This window comes from Lissotriton helveticus, chromosome 3_1 (assembly GCF_964261635.1).
Source record: "Lissotriton helveticus chromosome 3_1, aLisHel1.1, whole genome shotgun sequence".
Lineage (NCBI taxonomy): Eukaryota > Metazoa > Chordata > Amphibia > Caudata > Salamandridae > Lissotriton > Lissotriton helveticus.
The window spans coordinates 499,665,417-499,690,123 of NC_136061.1; the positions used below are offsets into that span (position 1 = coordinate 499,665,417).

Here is a 24,707-nt window from a genome sequence, read left to right on the forward strand (position 1 = left end):
CCATCAGGCCCAGAAGCCGGAGGGTCATCCTGACCAAAACCCGGGATAGAGTCTGAAAGAGCAGAATCATAGCCTGAATATCCCGGACTCGCTGCTTGGGAGGATAAATTCCAAACACCGTCGAATCCAGAACCGCCCTGATCAAGGGGAGCTTCTGAGAGGGACTCAGGTGCGACTTCGGCACATTGATGGAGAACCCCAGCAAATGCAGGAGGTCGGTCGTATTCTGGAGGTGTGAGACAACTGCCTGGGGCCAGCCTGTCTTCAACAGCCAGTCGTCAAGGTAGGGGAAAACTGACACCCCGGACCGGTGCAGATGAGCTGCGACCACTGCCATCACTTTCGTGAACACCCGAGGGGCGCTGGTAAGGCCGAAGGGGAGCACGGCAAACTGAAAATGCTCCTGGCCTACCATGAACCGCAGGTAACGCCGGTGGGCCGACAGGACGGGAATGTGAAAATAAGAGTCCTGCAAGTCCAACGCTACCATCCAGTCTCCAGGGCAGTCAGGACCTGAGCCAGAGTCAGCATCTTGAACTTCTCCTTCCGGAGGAAGCGATTGACATCCCGGAGGTCCAAGATGGGGGGCAAGCCCCCCTTTTCCTTCTTGGGAGCCAGAAAGTAGTGTGAATAACAACCATTCCCTACTTCCTGATCGGGAACATACTCAATGGCCCCCTTGGCCAGGAGGGCCGTGACTTCCTGACAGAGAAGAGCCAAATGATTCCCCGACAAGCGGTGGCACCGAGGTGGTATGGCTGGAGGGGAGGACAGAAAGGGGAACGAGTAACCTTGGCAGATTATCCGCAGCACCCACTTGTCCGATGTGATTTTGCGCCAGTGGTGGAGGTGGTGACGGACCCTGCCACCCACAGGCGTGGGGTGCCCCCTGAAGCTTAGAATAGGAAGGCTTAGAGGCGGAAGCAGCAGGGGTGGAGGTGGACTGACCGGCTCGCTGGTTACCAGACCCGACCGTGAGGAAGCCACTGCAGCGACCACGCTGGGGCTGGTTCTGCACAGGCTTAGCGGAGGAGCCTGCTTGGGTACTCTTACCCTGGCCACGAAAGGAACAAAACCCAGACGTGGCAGGGGCCTTTCTGGAATGACCTAAAGACTTGGCCATGGCGCGCGAGTCTTTAAAGCCCAACAGGGCATTGTCTGCCTTGTCGCCAAAGAGACGGGAGGCATCGAATGGCATGTCAATGAGCGAGCTCTGGAAGTCGGGTGAGAACCCAGTGGAACGCAACCAGGTGTGGCGCCGCAACGCCACCGTCGTAGAAATCACCCTGCCCAACAAATCAGCGGTGTCCAAACCACACCTGATGGCAAACTTCGCTGCAACCTTGCCCTCCGCAATCGCTTGGGAAAGGACAGCCTGGACCTTCTCAAAGCACTGAGGCAGAACTTCTGCCACCGAATCCCACACTGCGTAACGGCCCAATAAGCAGACAGTATTAACCGACCTCAACCCCAAACTGGCTGAGAAGAACAACCGCTTGCCATATTGGTCCAGCCTCTTAGAGTCCTTATCTGGCGAAGCCGAGGGAAAGGCACTCTGCGATGTCGAGGCCTGAATGACCAGGCTCTCAGGCGTGGGGTGAGTGGTCAAGAAGGTGGGATCACCAGGCGCCGGACGATGACGCTTAGTGACGTTCCACCGGTGCCCCCGAGGCCGGCCGCAACCAAGTACCCAAGAGGACTTTGGTAAGGGCCTCATTGAAAGGGAGCAGCGGCTCCGACGAAGTAGACGCCGTCTGGAGCACCTCCGTAAGGATGTTGGTCTTAAGGGCTACCGTAGGGAGGTCGAGATGGAGAGCCTCGGCGGCGCGACGCAGCACCATAGTATAGGAAGCGCCTTCCTCCATAGTAGGCGAAGGCGAGGCAAACCCCGGGTCAGAGGACACATCAAGTTCACCCGCATCTTGAAGGTCATCCACCCAATCCTGCTCGGAGTCACACCGCTGCGCAAGGGGGTCCTCGGAGCCATCCAAATCCTCGTCTGGCTCCGGGGTAGAAGGAGCCGACCGCAGCGGCAGGGCCGCAGCCGGGAGAGGGGTTCGCCGGCGCCGGAAGCAGCGCTGGTGGTGGCGCCAGCCGGAGTAGCATCCCTACGTGGATCCCAGGCCGGAACAACATGGTCTGGAAACCGTGGCGAGGCGGGATAAATGGCACCCAGTGTGGCACCTGTGGCGGTGCTGGGGCCGGAGCTAGCAGTGCTGCACCTTGTGGCGCAGAAGCCGAGGGCACTGGATCCAGTGGCTCCGGGGCTGGCGCCAGAGGCAGTGCCGCCGGGCCAACAGGATCTGGACACGGGACCGCGGGGCCCGCAGGCACGCCAGAGGGACCCCGAGGCCTAAACAGGCGGTCCATGGCAGCAAGAAACTCTTGGGAGTCACCAACGGACCCTGGTATAGCGGGAGGGCCACGGGACACCCAGGCTCCGGAGGAGCCGCAGGGGCAGAGCCACTGTCCCCCACGTCCGCCTCGGGGAGCGACGTGGGACGTCTGAGAGCGAACGCGCTTCTTCAACTTCTTTTTATGGCACTGCTTACCGGAATCTGAAGGTGAAGACTTAAGAGTCCGGTCCTGTGAGCGGTCCCGCGAACGGCCCCTAGACCCGGAGCGGCGGTGAGAGGAGTGCCGCACCTCCAGCATCTTCCGGCCCACTTCCGTAACGCCTTCAGGGACATGGCACGGCAGTCCCGACAATCCCGGGAGTCATTGTCATGCTCCAGGCAGTAGAGGAAGACATCATTGGGGTCTGCCACTGACATGGCACGACGCGCAAGACTTAAAGTCGGGCATCCCTACGTGCACCAGGAGACAAGAAAGGGAGACAATAAGTCTCGAAAAAAGTGTTAAAAAAAATGACCGAGGTACGTGCTCAATCCGGATCTGCACTTTCGGCGCGGAAAAAGAAAGAACTGATGTCAGCGCACATGGGTTGCGCCTAAGTAGCCTCTGTGACGGCGTCCCGGCGCTTACGACGCCAGTGACGGGCGCGGAGCCGCACGACGCCACCTACTGGCACGCAGGGGTACTGCTAAATAGAAAACTTTCCGGATCCAGTCTGACGCCTTGGGAATATTCTAAGGTAAGGAATCTATCACTAACGCGTCTCTTTCAGATAGTGCCATATTAAAATAGTAGACTCAGCCTATGCTATGCATCTTCCTTTGTCAATAACTCTGCTGTTTGCATCTTGCACAAAAATACAAATAAACATGATTTAATAAAACACAATATGAGTTAGGTACTTTTGGTGTTAACCATTCCATCCTGGCAGACTGTAAGTCCCAGATGTGCATCAGATGTTCTTGACTGGTTTAAGTCTTTCTCTCCTGCTGTTGGTCTGCTGCCTTACTTGCATCATGCAATCCTGACTTATGCAATTTACTTGTGGTGAAAGCTCTCCAATTTTCTCCTGCACACATTCTAATTTGATGAAATGAAGTTAGAAATTCCGATTGTAGCTGTGAACATTACTTCATGGCATACCCTTTGATATTTGCTCTACCCAATCAAGTCAGGTATCAACATCATATTCCACCAAGTTTGTCTGAAGGAGACACACACGTCAGCTGTAATGAAGGCCAGCATTATATACATGTAATCCTTAAACACGCCATTTCCTTCTATGGCCTTCCCAGAAAGATCGAATGCGAGATTGCTTCATGGTTATAATGGCTGGACTTTCAGAAGCTACCAACAGACTCCGATTGTAATACAGAAACCATATCACGCCTAGATTCCAGAAGCTGCCCTGCCTTCCATCTGGGTTTAATCCATCACTGTTCTTTAGCCCACTCTGCCACCCCAGTTCAGACATGGCCATATGCAAATCAGTCTGACCCTGTGCCTCATGGGAACAGTCCAGCCCGAACTGCCAAGCAATGCCTTCCCTGGACCGGAATCAAGCTTCCGAGGACCGGTTTCTGGCATTTCAGCCGCCTTCAGCCCGGCTTTCTTGAATCCAGTGGCAAAGTGAGCAAGGGACTCACGTCTGAGCATACCCTGCCAACTTGTGGCGAACAAAGTGGTACAAAAGGGGGGGGTGATGGACGTAGCATCTGAACCATTCAAACACTCACACCCAGTCAACAGATCTGGGTTTAATCCATCACCGTTCTTTAGCCCACTCTGCCACCCCAGTTCAGACATGGCCATATGCAAATCAGTCTCACCCTGTGCCTCATGGGAACAGTCCAGCCCGAACTGCCAAGCCATGCCTTCCCCGGACCGGAAACAAGCTTCCGAGGACCGGTTTCTGGCATTTCAGCCGTCTTCAGCCGGGCTTGCTTGAATCCAGTGGCAAAGTGAGCAAGGGACTCACGTCTGAGCATACCCTGCCAACTTGTGGCGAACAAAGTGGTACTCAGTTGTGAGTCCCATGCTCTCCACACCACTGGAGTCAAGCTATCCTGGCTGAAGACGGCTGATAGCCAGAAACCGGTCCTAGGATGCTTGATTCCGGTCCGGGAAAGACATGGCTTGGCAGTTCGGGCTGGACTGTTCCCATGAGGCACAGGGTCAAGGCTGATTTGCATATGGCCATGTCTGAACTGGGGTGGTGTGGAGTGCAAAAAAACTATGGATTTAGGCCCAGATCTCTGTACTGGGGTGAATGTATGACATTGTTCTGCATTCTGTCCATCAACTGTTGTTTTTGCATTTGTCACCCCGATTGGGATGGGTATGCTCAGACGTGAGCCCCATGCTCTCCACACCACTGGAATCAAGCTATCCTGGCTGAAGACGGCTGATAGCCAGAAACCGGTCCTAGGATGCTTGATTCCGGTCCGGGAAAGACATGGCTTGGCAGTTCGGGCTGGACTGTTCCCATCAGGCACAGGGTCAAGGCTGATTTGCATATGGCCATGTCTGAACTGGAGTGGTGTGGAGTGCAAAAAAACGATGGATTTAGGCCCAGATCTCTGTACTGGGGTGAATGTATGACATTGTTCTGCATTCTGTCCATCAACTGTTGTTAATATATATTATGGCATAACATATAATACCAATTTTGCTATTATTTTTATTATTAATATACATCAAAATGTATTAATGTATATCAAAATAAGGTCAAAAATGGGAGAAGACATTGCTATCTGGCTCGACTGTACTGGCTCAGCTCCACAAGCTGCTTATATGCGGATGGAGACTAATAGCGGGGACTCCCTTTATTGTCCTCCAAGTGACTCAAGCATGGGAAATAGCAGTCACACAGTTCTAAAATGGGTGCCCAATGCCAGGTCTCTCCCGATTTGGTGACTGCGCCCCTTCCTGCACAACCGTGACTCCATGGATGTTAATAAATGGATGGAGGGTGGTTTCCAGAGAGCAGGAGACCTATTTCTAAATTGCACCTTTATGTCAGTAGAGGAGGTTGGAACTCACTACTGCATAGATCTGGGAAAGCATATCTCGGCCGACCTGCGAGATCTGGATGTCCCAAGTACCGCAGGAGAACATCGATACCGGCTCCTCCAAAGGTATTATCTCCCGGCTAAATGCTGTCCTCAAGAGCGATAGGCAGACGAATGTTGCACTACAGCATGCTGAGACCCCCCCTTACGGATTGAGAATGGAACAGGGTACTGCCACAAGTCCAGGACGTAGCCAGCAATGCCTGGTTTAAATTGGTAAATTTTTATCACATATATAGAGCTTACCTGATGCCACAGCACCTACATAGGGTCTATCCAATACGTCCGGCAGGCTGTCTGTACTCTGTGTGGAGCAATACCAACAGAGTTTGGACATGTTGCATGGGACTGCACGCAGATACAGGAGTTCGGGTGAGGTACTACCGGAGGTGCGTAGTGTGACAAATGTGACTGCAGAGCTAACAGCCCGACACGGCCTGCTGGACTGCTACCTCTTCCCAAGAAAGGTAAAAACATGCGGTACAGATTTGCGCAGTTTTTTTTTTGCAGAGTTTTATATAGCGCGAACTAGACCCAAACCGAATCAGGTATCAGAGCGCTTTACATATTTTTCCAGTTACGTTACATTTTACGTTTCCAGTTACTTTCATTTTAGGCACGGGGAGATTAAGTGATTTGCCCAGAATCACAGGAGGTTTTTGGCGTCGTTACCGAGACTCGAACCCAGATCCCCAGGTCCGAGGTCGAGCGCCCTAGCCGTTAGGCCAACTGTGCGGAATTGTGCTGGCGAGACGGTGCCTAGCCATACATTGGGCTGGCCCGACCCCTCCGGCTGTGGCTAAATGGCTTGCCAACTTCCTGAAATGGACAGCAGCGGAAGAAAGTAGGCTTCGGAATGTCTCTACTGATAACAATACAGAACATGATCTTGAGATTTGGCGGAACATATTGGACAATCAAGGCACAGACCTAGGTGGCGCCTCAGACTCTGACACATTAGACATAAACAATGCTGATTCCTCTTTGCTGTCCAGGAATGTGACTGAGCTGGATGAACAGAACCATCCCCCCCACACCCAAGCTCCCCTCCTCCTTCTACCAAAAGGGGGGCCTCTTAAGAGTTGTGGACGGTTCACCCCTATGCAGTAACCTTTCTACGATAATGTAGTGTGTCTGCCTGATGTTGGTCTGTGCTTTTTCTTCACTATCCTCAGAATGGGGACCCACTGCCCCCCACACCTTTTTTATTGACTGTCACGCTTATGTCAAGATGATACCTCATAACACGCTATTGCACTGTTTATGTTGTGTATTGTATTGTAAAATGAATAAAAAGACTTAAAAAAATACATCGAAAACATTTGTATTGAAGTGGGGCATCAGAGTAGCAAGACTGATATTTTTCCTGAGAACTCCCACAACCTGCCTCTCTCCCCCACTCTTTACCCTCTTTCCTTTTCTACAATTGGCTAGAGATGGATTTAACTCTCTCGCAGAGCTTATACGACTTATACAAAGAGACACTGGCATATTGACGGTCCCTTAGCAACTGACTGTTGTGAAAATCATTCGCATATAGAGCAGCTCACATGTATCAGCCACCTGTTGACTTTAACTGTCATTCCTGAAGTATGCCTGTGGACAAGCTCAAATTATTTTCATTGTTGTGACAGTCAGATGGGTCCGTACAAGGAGGGGGCGGGGGGTCCTTTTCCTTTATGGTGGAAGGAAGATCAAAAGGTGTCAACTGCCGCCGCTCAATCTCCACGCATGGAGGTGGAGGCTGGACAGATTCGAGTGGAGGACCGTCCCCTGCTGCTGCGACAGATGTTCCTCCCGAAGAGGCAGACGGATCGGTGGATCGATGCTCATACTGAGTAGCTCGGGATACCAGACTCTTCGAGCCCAGTGCGGAGCTACAAGAACGACTTGGGCCCAGTCGCGCCTGATCTTCTTCAGCACTCTGGGCAGAAGTGGTATAGACAGAAAGGCATACAACAGCCCGCAACTCCACTTGCGACGAAAAGCGTCTCCGAGCGAGTGTCGCCTTGGAAATTCCAAAACGCAGAACTGATGACATTGGGCGTTCTCTTCGGTGGCAAATAGATCTAATCAAGGCTCTCCTCACTGCTGAAAGAGACCTTGCGCCATGTCCGAGTTCAGATGCCATTTGTGATCCATCATGCACCGGCGGCTAAGTTTGTAAGCCCTGGCGTTCAGAGTACCTGCCTGGTGTTGAACCACCAGGGTAATGCCATGATGTTCGAGCCATGTCCAAAGGCGCAGAGCCTTCTGATATAGGGTCCAGGACCCCACCCCCGCCCTGTTTGTTGCAATACCACATGGCGGTGGTGTCGTCCGTGAACACCTGCACTACACTTCCCCGGACAGAGGGAAGGAATGCCTTCAGTGCAAGCTGGATCGCCCGCAGTTCCAGAAGGCTGATATGGAGCCGGGACTCCGCCGGAGACCAGAGGCCTCTGATCTCCACCTCTCCCATGTGGCCTCCCCATCCCAGGAGGGACGCATCTGTCACCACTGACCCAATCGCGGTTCGTGAGCCACCACTGCAACTGTCGTGCAGCACCTTCTGAGACCTGGACGTGATCGGACAGCTTGCCCTGATGCTGTGCCCACTCGAACTTCAGGTCTGACTGAAGAGCCCACATATGCCATCTGGCATGTGTCACAAGCAGGCTGCAGGAGGCCATCAGGCCCAGAAGCCGGAGGGTCATCCTGACCAAAACCCGGGATAGAGTCTGAAAGAGCAGAATCATAGCCTGAATATCCCGGACTTGCTGCTTGGGAGGATAAATTCCAAACAGCGTCGAATCTAGAACCGCCCTGATGAAGGGGAGCTTCTGAGAAGGACTCAGGTGCGACTTCGGCACATTGATGGAGAACCCCAGCAAATGTAGGAGGTCGGTCATATTCTGGAGGTGTGAGACAACTGCCTGGGGCCAGCCTGTCTTCAACAGCCAGTCGTCGACGTAGGGGAAAACTGACACCCCGGACCGGTGCAGATGAGCCGCGACCACTGCCATCACTTTCGTGAACACCCGAGGGGCGCTGGTAAGGCCGAAGGGGAGCACGGCAAACTGAAAATGCTCCTGGCCTACCATGAACCGCAGGTAACGCCGGTGGGCCGACAGGACGGGAATGTGAAAATAAGAGTCCTGCAAGTCCAACGCTACCATCCAGTCTCCAGGGCAGTCAGGACCTGAGCCAGAGTCAGCATCTTGAACTTCTCCTTCCGGAGAAAGCGATTGACGTCCCGGAGGTCCAAGATGGGGGGCAAACCCCCCTTTTCCTTCTTGGGAGCCAGAAAGTAGTGTGAATAACAACCATTCCCTACTTCCTGATCGAGAACATACTCAATGGCCCCCTTGGCCAGGAGGGCCGTGACTTCCTGACAGAGAAGAGCCAAATGATTTCCCGACATGCGGTGGCACCGAGGTGGTATGGCTGGAGGGGAGGACAGAAAGGGGAACGAGTAACCTTGGCAGATTATCCGCAGCACCCACTTGTCCGATGTGATTTTGCGCCAGTGGTGGAGGTGGTGACGGACCCTGCCACCCACAGGCGTGGGGTGCCCCCTGAAGCTTAGATTAGGAAGGCTTAGAGGCGGAAGCAGCAGGGGTGGAGGTGGATTGACCGGCTCGCTGGTTACCAGACCCGACCCTGAGGAAGCCACGGCAGCGACCACGCTGGGGCTGGTTCTGCACAGGCTTAGCGGAGGAGCCTGCTTGGGTACTCTTACCCTGGCCACGAAAGGAACAAAACCCAGACGTGGCAGGGGCCTTTCTGGAATGACATAAAGACTTGGCCATGGCGTGCGAGTCTTTAAAGCCCAAGAGGGCATTGTCCGCCTTGTCGCCAAAGAGACGGGAGGCATCGAATGGCATGTCAATGAGCGAGCTCTGGATGTCGGGTGAGAACCCAGTGGAACGCAACCAGGCGTGGCGCCGCAACGTCACCGTCGTAGAAATCACCCTGCCCAACAAATCAGCGGTGTCCAAACCACACCTGATGGCAAACTTCGCCGCAACCTTGCCCTCCGCAATCGCTTGGGAAAGGACAGCCTGGACCTCCTCAAAGCACTGAGGCAGAACCTCTGCCACCGAATCCCACACTGCATAACGGCCCAATAAGCAGACAGTATTAACCGACCTCAACCCCAAACTGGCTGAGAAGAACAACCGCTTGCCATATTGGTCCAGCCTCTTAGAGTCCTTATCTGGCGGGGCCGAGGGAAAGGCACTCTGCGATGTCGAGGCCTGAATGACCAGGCTCTCAGGCGTGGGGTGAGTGGTCAAGAAGGTGGGATCACCAGGTGCGGGACGATGACGCCTAGTGACGTTCCACCGGTGCCCCCGAGGCCGGCCGCAACCAAGTACCCAAGAGGACTTCGGTAAGGGCCTCATTGAAAGGGAGCAGCGGCTCCGACGAAGTAAACGCCGTCTGGAGCACCTCCGTAAGGATGTTGGTCTTAAGGGCTACCGTAGGGAGGTCGAGATGGAGAGCCTCCGCGGCGCGACGCAGCACCATAGTATAGGAAGCGCCTTCCTCCATAGTAGGCGAAGGCGAGGCAAACCCCGGGTCAGAGGACACATCAAGTTCACCCACATCTTGAAGGTCATCCAGCCAATCCTGCTCGGAGTCACACCGCTGCGCAAGGGGGTCCTCGGAGCCATCCAAATCCTCGTCTAGCTCCGGGGTTGAAGGAGCCGACCGCAGCGGCAGGGCCGCAGCCGGAGAGGGGTTCGCCGGCACCGGAAGCAGCGCTGGTAGTGGCGCCAGCCGGAGTAGCATCCCTACGTGGATCCCAGGCCGGAACAACATGGTCTGGAAACCGTGGCAAGGCGGGATAAATGGCACCCAGTGTGGCACCTTTGGCGCTGCTGGGGCCGGAGCCGGCAGTGCTGCACCTTGTAGCGCAGAAGCCGAGGGCACTGGATCCAGTGGCTCCGGGGCTGGCGCCAGAGGCAGTGCCGCCGGGCCAACAGGATCTGGACACGGGACCGCGGGGCCCGCAGGCACGCCAGAGGGACCCCGAGGCCTAAACAGGCGGTCCATGGCAGCAAGAAACTCTTGGGAGTCGCCAACGGACCCTGGTATAGCGGGAGGGCCACGGGACACCCAGGCTCCGGAGGAGCCGCAGGGGCAGAGCCCCTGTCCCCCACGTCTGCCTCGGGGAGCAACGTGGGACGTCTGAGAGCGAACGCGCTTCTTCAACTTCTTTTTATGGCACTGCTTACCGGAATCTGAAGGTGAAGACTTAAGAGTCCGGGCCCGTGAGCGGTCCCGCGAACGGCCCCTAGACCCGGAGCGGCGGTGAGAGGAGTGCCGCACCTCCAGCATCTTCCGGCCCACTCCCGTAACGCCTTCAGGGACATGGCACGGCAGTCCCGACAATCCCGGGAGTCATGTTCATGCTCCAGGCTGTAGAGGAAGACATCATTGGGGTCTGCCACTGACATGGCACGATGCGCAAGACTTAAAGTCGGGCATCCCTACGTGCACCAGGAGACAAGAAAGGGAGACAATAAGTCTCAAAAAAGTGTTAAAAAAATGACCGAGGTACGTGCTCAATCCGGATCTGCGCTTTCGGCGCGGAAAAAGAAAGAACTGATGTCAGCGCACATGGGTTGTGCCTAAGTAGCCTCTGTGACGGCATCCCGGCGCTTACGACGCCAGTGACGGGCGCGGAGCCGCACGACGCCACCTACTGGCACGCAGGGGTACTGCTAAATAGAAAACTTTCCGGATCCAGTCTGACGCCTTGGGAATATTCTAAGGTAAGGAATCTATCACTAACGCGTCTCTTTCAGATAGTGCCATATTAAAATAGGAGACTCAGCCTATGCTATGCATCTTCCATTGTCAATAACTCTGCTGTTTGCATCTTGCACAAAAATACAAATAAACATGATTTAATAAAACACAATATGAGTTAGGTACTTTTGGTGTTAACCATTCCATCCTGGCAGACTGTAAGTCCAGATGTGCATCAGATGTTCTTGACTGGTTTAAGTCTTTCTCTCCTGCTGTTGGTCTGCTGCCTTACTTGCATCATGCAATCCTGACTTCTGCAATTTACTTGTGGTGAAAGCTCTCCAATTTTCTCCTGCACACATTCTAATTTGATGAAATTAAAATAGAAATTCAGATTGTAGTTGTGAACATTACTTCATGGCATACCCTTTGATATTTGCTCTACCCAATCAAGTCAGGTATCAACATCATATTCCACCCAGTTTGTCTGAAGGAGACACACACGTCAGCTGTAATGAAGGCCAGCATTATACACATGTAATCCTTAAACACGCCATTCCCTTCTATGGCCTTCCCAGAAAGATCGAATGCGAGATTGCTTCATGGTTATAATGGCTGGACTTTCAGAAGCTACCAACAGACTGAGATTGTAATACAGAAACTATATCACGCCTAGATTCCAGAAGCTGCCCTGCCTTCCATCTGGGTTTAATCCATCACTGTTCTTTAGCCCACTCTGCCACCCCAGTTCAGACATGGCCATATGCAAATCAGTCTGACCCTGTGCCTCATGGGAACAGTCCAGCCCGAACTGCCAAGCCATGCCTTCCCTGGACCGGAAACAAGCTTCCGAGGACCGGTTTCTGGCATTTCAGCCGTCTTCAGCCGGGCTTGCTTGACTCCAGTGGCAAAGTGAGCAAGGGACTCACGTCTGAGCATTCCCTGCCAACTTGTGGCGAACAAAGTGGTACTCAGTTGTGAGTCCCATGCTCTCCACACCACTGGAGTCAAGCTATCCTGGCAGAAGACGGCTGATAGCCAGAAACCGGTCCTAGGATGCTTGATTCCGGTCCGGGAAAGACATGGCTTGGCAGTTCGGGCTGGACTGTTCCAATGAGGCACAGGGTCAAGGCTTATTTGCATATGGCCATGTCTGAACTGGGGTGGTGTGGAGTGCAAAAAAACGATGGATTTAGGCCCAGATCTCTGTACTGGGGTGAATGTATGACATTGTTCTGCATTCTGTCCATCAACTGTTGTTTTTGCATTTGTCACCCCGAGTGGGATGGGTATGCTCAGTCGTGAGCCCCATGCTCTCCACACCACTGGAGTCAAGCTATCCTGGCTGAAGACGGATGATAGCCAGAAACTGGTCCTAGGATGCTTGATTCCGGTCCGGGAAAGACATGGCTTGGCAGTTCGGGCTGGACTGTTCCCATGAGGCACAGGGTCAAGGCTGATTTGCATATGTCTGAACTGGAGTGGTATGGAGTGCAAAAAAACGATGGATTTAGGCCCAGATCTCTGTAGTGGGGTGAATGTATGACATTGTTCTGCATTCTGTCCATCAACTGTTGTTAATATATATTATGGCATAACATATAATACCAATTTTGCTATTATTTTTATTATTAATATACATCAAAATGTATTAATGTATATCAAAATAAGGTCCAAAATGGGAGAAGACATTGCTATCTGGCTCGACTCTACTGGCTCAGCTCCACAAGCTGCTTATATGCGGATGGAGACTAATAGCGGGGACTCCCTTTATTGTCCTCCAAGTGACTCAAGCATGGGAGGCTTCCAAACGTTGCTTGGGGATTGCTGTTGCCCCTACCTGCTTGCCTGGGAAATCCTGCAGAGACCGACCGGTTTCCCCCTCCTGCCGCCGCCACACCACCGGAGCGGCCGCCGAGCGGAGGGGCCGAAGGAACTACACCCCCCAGACTCCTTAGCGGTTGTGTCAGCTGCCGCCAATCTCGCGCCAGGAGGCGAGATAAAACACACCTAGAGCCTCGGTGGAGCGGAGGCTTCCAAACGTTGCTTGGGGATTGCTGTTGCCCCTACCTGCTTGCCTGGGAAATCCTACAGAGACCGACCGGTTTCCCCCTCCCGCCGCCGCCACACCACCGGAGCGGCCGCCGAGCGGAGGGGCCGAAGGAACTACACCCCTCAGACTCCTTAGCGGTTGTGTCAGCTGCCGCCAATCTCGCGCCAGGAGGCGAGATAAAACACACCTAGAGCCTCCGCGTCGCGGGACGCGCGCGGGCATCACCGGGCTGAGCCCGGGCAGAGGGCGGGCCGTCTGTGGCCGTCCGTGGTCTATAGTGGTCGGGCGGGCCACCCCCTTAACAACATTATTGCGACTGTGGTGAGTTCATTACCTACCATTATGGATCTAGCAAATAGTGATGTTGCCCTGGATGACTTTCCATTCCCCCCCCCTACATTTGAGTCGCTACTTGAAAATGCTCTTCATTTGGTCACTAACGAAATCGCCGATACCGAAAAAAGAATGTCCTTAAGCTGTATCAACATCACTACACAGCCAATATCTTTGCCAACTAGCCCAAGACTTCCTTTATCACCAGCTGTTGTAATAAAAAAACTGGTATTACCAACCCCATCCCCCCAGCCTCTATTGGTAGAGGCAGTTCCCACTATAATAATTGCTTATCAGGAAGATGTAAATGTTAGTGGAACTTTGGAATCAAATATCAAACCGGGAGGGGAAAAGCGTAAAAGAGATACAGCCAAGCCAAGCGCAAATAAAAGGAAACAACCATTGAGTAACAAGAGTCAGCCCACGCCACAGAGTCTGTGGAACAAACAACAAACTTCTAGGGCACAAACTATTCATACCGACGATATCGACGATAAAAATGTAGCGAATGCGGATGAAATTCCCACCGCAACCACGAGTGAATTAATGGGGAACTCTAATACGATATGGACACAAACTACATTAATGGGAGATAATTACACCTTATCTAAACACAATGGAAATTTGATAGAAACTATAGCTGATACCATTTTTAATGGGTTAGAGAAGCAAATGATCAAACAGTTTAATAATGTTTTTAAAAGACTTGATAGATTAGATAACCTAGTAAAAAATGAAGAGGCTAAAAGAAAGGGGACTGTCACTCTGGATCAAATTAGAGCAGATCGTCTGATAAAAGAACTTGAGTCTGTCAGCAACACTCTATTGCAGGGAAAGCCGGAAACCTCCCCCTTAGTGGGTGGGGGTCCTAGCAACTCCGAAATATTACCACTTAATGTACCATCTACCTCCCAACCCAGAAACACCAATGGCGAAAAAAAATTGGCGAAATCCACTCTATCTTCTAAATCTGTATCCCCGTCCGTACCCCCAAAAGTAGCCCCTCCTGCTACTGTCACCTTAAAAATTACTAATCAGAACAAAAGTTCTATCCAGCCAACTACAGCAGAGAGGTTTACCTCTGTTAACAATAAAGGCACGGGGCAATCTGGGCAATCTGGGAATGGCAGGCCTGGTAAACATCAAGGGCCTGCCCTGCATCTACCACCTGATGCCTGCCCCTTTGTCCTGGTCCTTGCAGGAGTTCCACCATTAAGGGAGGAACAGGGGGAATCGTGGGTCCAACTACGCAATAAATGTATTGATTGGTTAACCAAGCACAAAGGGGTCAGACATGATATTTCTGGAGAGATTTTATCGGCCCGTAGGGTGTCCTGGGTTGGGCCTTTATTCAAAGATAAAGAAGGTGATTGTATAGTTCTTAACTTTAAAAATCCGGGCACTGTAAGATTCTTACTTAATAGAAATAACAACTGTTCTGGTATTTCCACTGTTGTAACTTTGTTACCACTAAGTTTTTTCTACAGACCACCCCCAATACAATTTCAGCCACCACCCTTTCCATTTAAGATGTTTAACAGATTTGCACCCTTATAGGATTTGGATATGCTAGATTGACCATCTGCAATTAGTCTGGACGAACCCTCTCTGGTACCCAATCTTGACTCATCTGATGTTGTACCACTTTCCTTGCAAACCGTTGTCAGCCAAAAATCTTCAGATCCAAGAACTATTGTCCAGGGCTCTGATCTATCTCTTGTAAGCTGGAACATAGCGGGTCTTAACTCAAAATTGAAAATTATAGAGTGGACAGATTGGGTCAATGTAAACTGTGATATATTGATGTTACAAGAAACTTGGTGCACGACCATGCCCACATTGGAGGGCTTTAGTTGCTATAACTTAAAGGCATCCTCCTCATCCATGGGTCGCCCTAGTGGCGGCTTATCTATTTGGGCGAAAATAAAAACCGGGGTGCAAACTAATCTGATCCCTACCCAGGGTAAATGTTTTATGGCCATAAAATATATTAATAGGATGAAATTATGTTTAATTAATTTCTATAACAATGATTTTGTTACCCGTCCTAATAATAATTTTTTGATTTTATTTAATTTTATTGATGAAATTATTGAGGGGCAGAAGTATGGGACCTTTGACGGCATCTGTATTGGAGGTGATTTTAACGCTCACATGTACCGTAACAATCCACCATGTAGAAATGGTGAGGAATTGAGAGACTATTTAGCCTCCCGTGATTTAATGAATGCCATGGAAATAGCGGGCACAAGAGAAAATGATATGCTGGCACCCACATATATTGGCCAGGGTTGTGCTTCTACAATAGACTATATGCTTATTTCTCCCTCACTAAGTGACATAATTTTAAAAGCGGAGGTCATCTGCTCTGCATATAGTGACCACTATCCACTTAGAATATATTTAAAAAATGTGCAGAATACTAAGGATGTGTCGAGACTAGAAACTGTGGTACAAAATCTGGCAATATCCACTGATAGACTAAGATTGATATGGAAAGGGGTAGACAATAAAGACATTTTAGCAAGAGTCATCAATAAACATCCAATGCTAATCAAGATTTGCCTGTCCCATGAAAGATTAGGTCATGATGTGGTTGCTTCCTTTAGTAATCTCTGTTTGGCTATCAAGATAGAATCCTCAAAACCAGCACGGCCTAATAAAGATCATGGCCCCCGCTGGTTTGATTCGTCATGCTCTAGGGCGAACAGAGAACTGAGGGAGGCTCTAAAAACTAATCCAAGGGACCCCCTACTTGTAAGAGACCGAAGATCAAAGTATAAAACTACGCTACGTACTCGATCCGAGGCTCTAGTGATAGATCATTGGGAATCCCTTGCCCGTACTGCCACATTAAAAGATACTACGGGTTTTTGGAGAGAGGTGAAGTCTCTTAGATCTTTTGGTTCAAACATCAAACCAATTAACTGCAATATAACAGGAGAGGCATGGGTGGAGCATTTTTCTAAAAATTATGCTGCATCTGGGCTTCTCCCAGACATCGTCCCCCTACCCAAGACTGCCGGGCCATTGAATATCTTACTATCCGAGGTCGAGGATGCAATAGTTGAAAGTGCCAGTAATAAAGCTCCCGGCCCGGATGGTCTCTCGATAGATCAAATTAAATCCGAAATTAATTTCTGGGCCCCTTTACTATGTAATCTTTTTAATAATTTATCTGATAGCTCACTTCCTGAATCATGGTCAAATAGTGTTATCGTACCTATATTTAAAAAAGGCGATAGGATGGACCCTGCCTGCTATCGCCCGATTTCACTGATTGACAACACACTAAAGGTCCTTGGAAGGGTAATTTTTAAGAGAATCAGGAACTGGGCAGAGGATAATAATGTTTTACACTGTAGTCAATTAGGTTTTAGAAGTCATGTGGGCACCATTGAACAATGTCTTAATTTGAATCTGATCATGGCCAAATATATTACTATAAAAAAATCACCAATGTACCTAGGATTCATGGATTTAAGTTCTGCATTTGATTTTGTTAATCGTTCTAGTTTGTGGTCACTTTTGCTTAATTATGGTTTGGATGATTCTTTGGTGTATTTTCTTTCTTATTTACACATGGATTTAAAGGCCAGAGTACGTATTAATAACGAGGGCGAAGTCTCAAATGATATTTTAATTAGCAGGGGAGTTAGACAGGGCTGCGTACTCGCCCCATTGCTTTTTATTTTATATATTAATGGGTTGAGCAGCAGCCTGAGTAAGATCACTAAGGATGTACCAATTATAAATGGCTCCCCTATTACTGCCCTGCTTTATGCGGATGATGCAGTATTAATGGGGCGTACACCAAACGCTTTGCGAACCTTAATTTCTGGATTTGTTGTTTTTATGTCTGATTTGGGTCTAAGCACTAATTTTAAAAAATCATTCATTATGAACTGCGGACCCAAAAAATACAACATTACCTCAATTAAGTCAGGTGAACACACTCTGAAATGCACTAGCACTTTTCCCTACTTAGGGCTGTTATTTTCTAATACTGGCTCGTGGCAGCCACACGTGGCTTATGCGAGAAATAAAATCGGTAAATCCATCAATTCAATCTTATCTCTCCGGCAACCTAAACAGGCTGATGTCACTACCCCTCTGCTAAACATCTATCGCACTCAATGCCAACCAACGGGGACCTATGGAGCAGAAGTGTGGGGCTATTCTAAAGTACGCCTGTTCAATTAGAGGAAAATAGATTCTGCAGGAAGGTTTTGGGGGGTGTCCCCTGCGCCCCAACATTTATTTGTCATAATGAGCTTAAGCTACTGTATATTGAAGACTTTATACGATCCAGGCCCGCTCTCTTTTGGCTAAAAATATGGCTAAACCCGGCGGCATCTTTAACCCGCAGTATAATATCTGACTGCTTACAAAGTGAAAGATCCCATCTTGTACCCTGGTTAAAAGCCGTTGAGAACAGCCTGTTGAGCGTGGGCCAGGGTTCTCTGTTTAGCTCTCCTAACACTGTTGTTCATGCTCACAAGAACATTGTCAAACGTGCATTGCTGGATTTATATAAGGATGAACGGATAAGATCTGAATTCCCTAAATCTGCAGTTACTAAATACCTGTCCTATGCTGAATCTGGTAATGATAACCCAAATACACCTCGCAGATACCTGTCATTAACAATAGGAAGATGGAACCGGAGCCTTTTGTTCCGATTCCGAGATGGAAGCATTGTAAATTTATTAAGCTTCCCTCTCGGCTACAATAAAAACCTAGTACAGTTGGATTGTCCCTGTTCTGAGGGTGGGAAACAAAGTTTGCTACATTATTTCTTCTTTTGTGGCTATTACAAACTATATACCCACCAATACTTAATGCCGTACTTCCGCAAATATGACCAACGGGACTTCGTTCAGGCAATGAAAACTTTACAAATGCTGTCTACAGAGGAGACGATATGTACTGTGAGCTGTTTTCTTAAAGCCAGTGTGAGATCCAGGGCGAGTATGGAATATGCCTGATGAACTCTAGTACTGTGTTACTTGATGCACATTTGCACTCTGCTATTATGATACAATTTGTACATAGTCTTTTTCTACAATGTATGGCTGGATGCAATGATTACTATAATGGAAAATTTTGCACTATGTATTTTTGCACTTTTTTGACAAACACGCTGCTTTAAATACTCTGGAAAAAATTGTTTTATACAATATAATTTTAACGGCATGTTTTTATTAGTTTTTAACGTATTTTAACCTGTGTGTACTTTTATGGATGTTTTAATTCCGAATAAAGATCATTTGACTTGACTCAAGCATGGGAAAAAGCAGTCACACAGTTCTAAAATGGGTGCCCAATGCCAGGTCTCTCCCGATTTGGTGACTGCGCCCCTTCCTGCACATCCGTGACTCCGTGGATGTTAATAAATGGATGGAGGGTGGTTTTCAGAGAGCAGGAGACCTATTTCTAAATTGCACCTTTATGTCAGTAGAGGAGGTTGGAACTCACTACTGCATAGATCTGGGACAATTTGTGCAGTATGTAAGCATATCTCGGCCGACCTGCGAGATCTGGATGTCCCAAGTACCGCAGGAGAACATCGATCCCGGCTCCTCCAAAGTTATTATCTCCCGGCTAAATGCTGTCCTCAAGAGCGATAGGCAGACGAATGTTGCACTACAGCATGCCGAGACCCCCCCTTACGGATTGAGAATGGAACAGGGTACTGCCACAAGTCCAGGACGTAGCCAGCAATACCTGGTTTAAATTGGTAAATTTTTATCACATATATAGAGCTTACCTGATGCCACAGCACCTACATAGGGTCTATCCAATACGTCCGGCAGGCTGTCTGTACTCTGTGTGGAGCAATACCAACAGAGTTTGGACATGTTGCATGGGACTGCACGCAGATACAGGAGTTCGGGGTGAGGTACTACCGGAGGTGCGTAGTGTGAAAAATGTGACTGCAGAGCTAACAGCCCGACACGGCCTGCTGGACTGCTACCTCTTCCCAAGAAGGGTAAAAACATGCGGTACAGATTTGCGCAGTTGGGAATTGTGCTGGCGAGACGGTGCCTAGCCATACATTGGGCTGGCCCGACCCCTCCGGCTGTGGCTAAATGGCTTGCCAACTTCCTGAAATGGACAGCAGCGGAAGAAAGTAGGCTTCGGAATGTCTCTACTGATAACAATACAGAACATGATCTTGAGATTTGGCGGAACATATTGGACAATCAAGGCACAGACCTAGGTGGCGCCTCAGACTCTGACACATTAGACACAAACAATGCTGATTCCTCTTTGCTGTCCAGGAATGTGACTGAGCTGGATGAACAGACCCATCCCCCCACACCCAAGCTCCCCTGCTCCTTCTACCAAAAGGGGGGCCTCTTAAGAGTTGTGGACGGTTCACCCCTATGCAGTAACCTTTCTACGATAATGTAGTGTGTCTGCCTGATGTTGGTCTGTGCTTTTTCTTCACTATCCTCAGAATGGGGACCCACTGCCCCCCACACCTTTTTTATTGACTGTCACGCTTATGTCAAGATGATACCTCATAACACGCTATTGCACTGTTTATGTTGTGTATTGTATTGTAAAATGAATAAAAAGACTTAAAAAAATACAGCGAAAACATTTGTATTGACGTGGGGCATCAGAGAAGCAAGACTGATATTTTTCTTGAGACCTCCCACAACCTGCCTCTCTCCCCCACTCTTTACCCTCTTTCCTTTTCTACAATTGGCTAGAGATGGATTTAACTCTCTCGCAGAGCTTATACGACTTATACAAAGAGACACTGGCATATTGACGGTCCCTTAGCAACTGACTGTTGTGAAAATCATTCGCATATAGAGCAGCCCACATGTATCAGCCACCTGTTGACTGTAACTGTCATTCCTGAAGTATGCCTGTGGACAAGCTCAAATTATTTTCATTGTTGTGACAGTCAGATGGGTCCGTACAAGGAGGGGGCGGTCCTTTTCCTTTATGGTGCATCATGAGGTCACAGGGAGTAAATGACAGTGCTCCCCAGGAACTGCAGAATGTTGCCATCACACTTGGACCACAAAGGCCAATAGCTGCCACTGCCTTAGCTTCGCTTAGTAGAGCTGAGCAGTGCATATGGTAGTCAATGAAGGCAGTGATATTCTCAGGTGGGCCTTATCAGACGTTTTAAGCACTATTACCAGGCTGAACATAAAAACGAACACAAATGCTTGTTCCAAGAAATTAATCTAATGACTGCACAAACGAAATCTGAAGCAATTCATGTGCGTTTTAAATATGAAGAAATTAGCCATTTTTTGAAGATCACCCATATACCTCCCCGGTCAGTAGACCTAGATGCCTCTGCATGGTTAAACAAAAAGGAAGCTACCATCACTCTATGACCCTCCAGAACCACCATGGTCTGGACAAACTGCCGAAGTCGAACACTAGTTGCCCTGCACATTCTGCCCCAGCGCTGTGCACATTGTAGTTGTCTCCCACACTGCCACAACCCCCATTCATGCTTATTCCCTCATGCACCGCCCCCAACTGGTTGCTCCAGACCCACCACAAACTGCAATGTCCTCCAACTTTATCATTACTTCATACACTGTCCTTAGCATCTTCATCCATCAATGCACTCACCTATTTATTGAGCCCTCTATGTATGCAACCATGATCCATGTTCAAGTTCAACCATCCATACAATCGCACACAAACTTTCCAGCGAATGACTTGCCAATACTTATTTTACTTGTATAAAGGAGTTCTGTCATTAACAATCTTTACTGTTTCCTTCACATATTGTTAAGTACTCATGTCGTATTTGCATTCCAGGTCTTCTGTCATGGTTCACCAGTAAAATCACCATTTCACCCCTCATATACAATTTATGGTTTGCATTACAATGTTACTATATTAGTGTAAGTAGAGGATGCAAAAACTTAAAAAACTGAATACAGGTTTAAGCATAACAAAGAAAAGACTTCAAACAATATTATGACCACAATCATGGATAACTATTACTATCTCATGCAAAGACATCTCGTTCAGTCTACGTGCTTTCTCATCATGAATTGAGTATCTCATTTATAAACTCCTGGAATAAAAAAGAAAATCAAGCAGTTGGACACTATATCCATTTGTAACATAAACTAATGCATTTCTTGTCGTTAGTGCCATATTTGGTGAATATATTATTCCTTCTGCAGAATCCTCATATTTTAAAATGTGTCCATTATCAAACTGGTAATCAGTTATTAACCACCACGGTGCATCAAATGTCCAGCAAAATCGACACGAAGGTAGCTACAAACCACAAAGGCCACATGTGACATTTAAGTTATATTTATGCATCGAGAAATGTAGACACACAAATATACACATCTGCAGATCTCGAGGCAGAAGCCTCTGTCCCCAGGCAGCAGTTCTTCTTCACAGCTCAAAGCCCACAAATTCTGTGTAAGTGCAATACCATTATGCAAGAAGGAAAGATGGGGTGGAAGAGGAATTGGCAACAGAGTATCCATTATAGTACTACTTCCAAAGGCAGTCCCCTCTTCAAATGGATATCTTGCTTCTTCACATTAAACGTATTTTGAAAGACTACAAAAGCAATATGAGCAGGTCAGGAAAAGAGGAACATTTCCTAAACTATAAACTGTGCAAAAGGGCCTCCACTTGTTTCATGTGAAGCTTGGCAAATATGTGAATAGAAAGCCACTGAGCAGTAACACATATTTCTATTTCAGGACGGAGGCGAGGATTATGCAGATCTTCCTCCACTTTAATGATATAGCAGATTCAAAGAACATTGTAAAATCAAACACGATAAACACAAAACAAACTACACATCCCATGAACACAGGGGGTAGTCTCTATAATAACAGTCCCAAGACAGTCCAGCATATATAATGTGATGACGTCCTTTTCTCTTCCTCTTTCTTCACTGCTCGTCAGTTAAGTGCCATTTTTCTTTCACTTCTCTGACGTGTTCTATTTGTGACATAGCGGTTCATTAATTTGATTAGGAAAGTTCTTCCTGTTCTCTGGTGTCGTTTCCCCTTGGCGCGGTAGGCTTTGGCCCGAGCGCCGTGTCCTGGACATCGCGGACCTCGCAGTGCCGGTTCTGCGTACTGACGGGGCTCTGTGGGGCGCCTCTGTCCCGCGTGTGGCAGCCTTTCTGAGAGCTTCCGCGGGCTCCGAGGCGCGTTTGGGACCGCGGAAGCCGAGCTGTTGCCGGCGCGCGTCTCACCAACTCTCTCCACTCGCACTGCTCGGCAGTGTTTTTACTCGCTGGGCGTGGTGTCAGCGCCACCTGGTGGCGCATTATGTGATCGCACTTGGGCTTTCTGCTGGTATTGACAGCTGCCCTCCGCGCTGTTGAGCACAGGAGAGAGGGCTGTCTTAGTGATTTAGACAGACGATTAGTGCTCCCACCCTCAGTAATATATATGTCTTCTTTGGAGACCCCTTTTCAATCCTCATCTCAAGAGGCGGAAATTACCTGGCCTCGCCAAGGTCTACCTCCTGCAGTTGATCAGGCCCTGTCGCAGGCCATCTCTAGGGCGCTGGCCCCCCTGCAGGATAGGGTGGATCAGTTAGCCATGAGCATCCCGGGGGTGTTCAATGACCCTAGTTTGGCGACGGCGGGCCCTAGTGGTTCTTTTGGGGAGCAGAAGAAGGCCAGGAAGCGTCACGCGGGGCACTTGGAAGGGTTTGAAGGTTAAACAGGCACCCTGCCGGGAGGAGGATGGACCCGGAGAAACCAGCGACATGGTCGCCCCAAATTTGGACCACGATGGCGGTCTGTCCCTGGATGTGGAGGGTGTATCGGAGGGGGATGTTTCCTCCGACGAGGATAAGGACTTGGGTCGTCCCTGGAGCCCGGGCACCCGTTCCTCAGAGTCTCAAGATGGAGACAGGAGGTATTTGGACATGTTTGAACCGACGCACATATACCATTCTAGATCATCCGAATGGTTCCCTGATACCAAGGTAGCGGACTATGTGGCGTCAAAAATTCATCAGCCACTGGAAAGGGAAGTTAGGACCAGGATGCGAGGAGAGTGCCCCCGTCCGTCACTTAAAGGGAAGGTGGCTCATACCCCTGACATTGATGAGAAGCTTCTACGTTCTTTGCAAAATATATGCGAGATCCCAAGAAGGGCATAGACAGATCCTGGAGGAACTGTCAAGATAAGCTCCTTGATGTGGTAGGGCCCTTGACTCAAATTATCCAGCTTGCTGAACGGTCCAAGGAGTCAGGTACCACTATGTCTACTGACATACTTGCGGGTTGGGCGCAGCGGGCAATATGCCTTCTCGGCAATGCGAATTGCGCCCTAGCGGCTGAACGGTGGAGATCTCTCCTTATCAAAGTCGACCCAAAATTGGGGGACCTGGCTACATCTGAAGCGGGCCCAGTGGCACAAGGGAAGCTTTTTGGTGAACCGTTTGTTAAAGAATTAAATAAATGTGTCACCACATTTTCTGCCTTGGATAAGGCGCAGGCATCGATAAAGAAGATTTTTCCGGGGCGTGTTTTTGCCGGGGCCGGACGAGGCAGGAGTCGCTCCTCCGGCCGCTCACAGCAGCAAGGACCCTCCAATAGAGGCCAGCAACGCCGGAACAACGGCTGGAACGACGGTCGCCAGGGAACCTTCTACCCCAGTAGAGGTTCAGGAAGAGGCAAAGGTCGGAACAATAGAGGAAGTGCGAATGTACCCTGGAGGCCCCTCTGGTAAGGATTACCCCTTTCTTCCCCTCGAGATCTGGGGGGAGGCTTTCTCGTTTTGCTCACAATTGGGAAAAAATAACTTCAGATCCGTGGGTTTTGCAAACAGTCAGGGGTTTTCCTATAGAGTTTTACGGCACTCCTGTTCAATCAGAGCGTCCAAGGCCCTTACGTTTCTCCAGAGAGGAAGAGAGTTTGATAGAGACCGAGATTTCGGATCTTCTTCGGAAGGGAGCTGTTTGCAGGTTGGTACTTCACCCGAATGGGTTTCTCAGCAATCTCTTCCTAGTAGAGAAAAAAGACAAGGGCTTCAGGCCAGTTATCAATTTAAGGGAGTTCAACGAGTGGCTGGTGTACCGCCACTTCAAAATGGAGGGCATTAATTTACTTCGGGACCTCCCCCTGCCGGGGGATTGGATGGTACGTATCGATCTCAAGGATGCGTACTTGACGGTTC

The 24,707-nt window shown here is 49.5% G+C and overlaps 1 protein-coding gene across 3 annotated transcripts in view; it reads right to left on the reverse strand.

Annotated features, from left to right (window-relative positions):
• Positions 1–24,707, reverse strand: part of STAT1 (signal transducer and activator of transcription 1) — a 786,410-nt gene that overhangs the window by 98,393 nt on the left and 663,310 nt on the right. Inside the window, exon 25 of one of the 3 annotated variants that reach the window (XM_078680399.1) lies at positions 21,246–21,613. The exons of the other annotated variants lie outside the window; for them this stretch is intronic. Within the exon in view, the coding sequence (XP_078536525.1) occupies positions 21,584–21,613 (30 nt within the window). The 3' untranslated portion in view covers positions 21,246–21,583. Of the gene's footprint in view, positions 1–21,245; positions 21,614–24,707 lie in introns of those variants that run through there. 3 annotated transcript variants of the gene reach the window in all.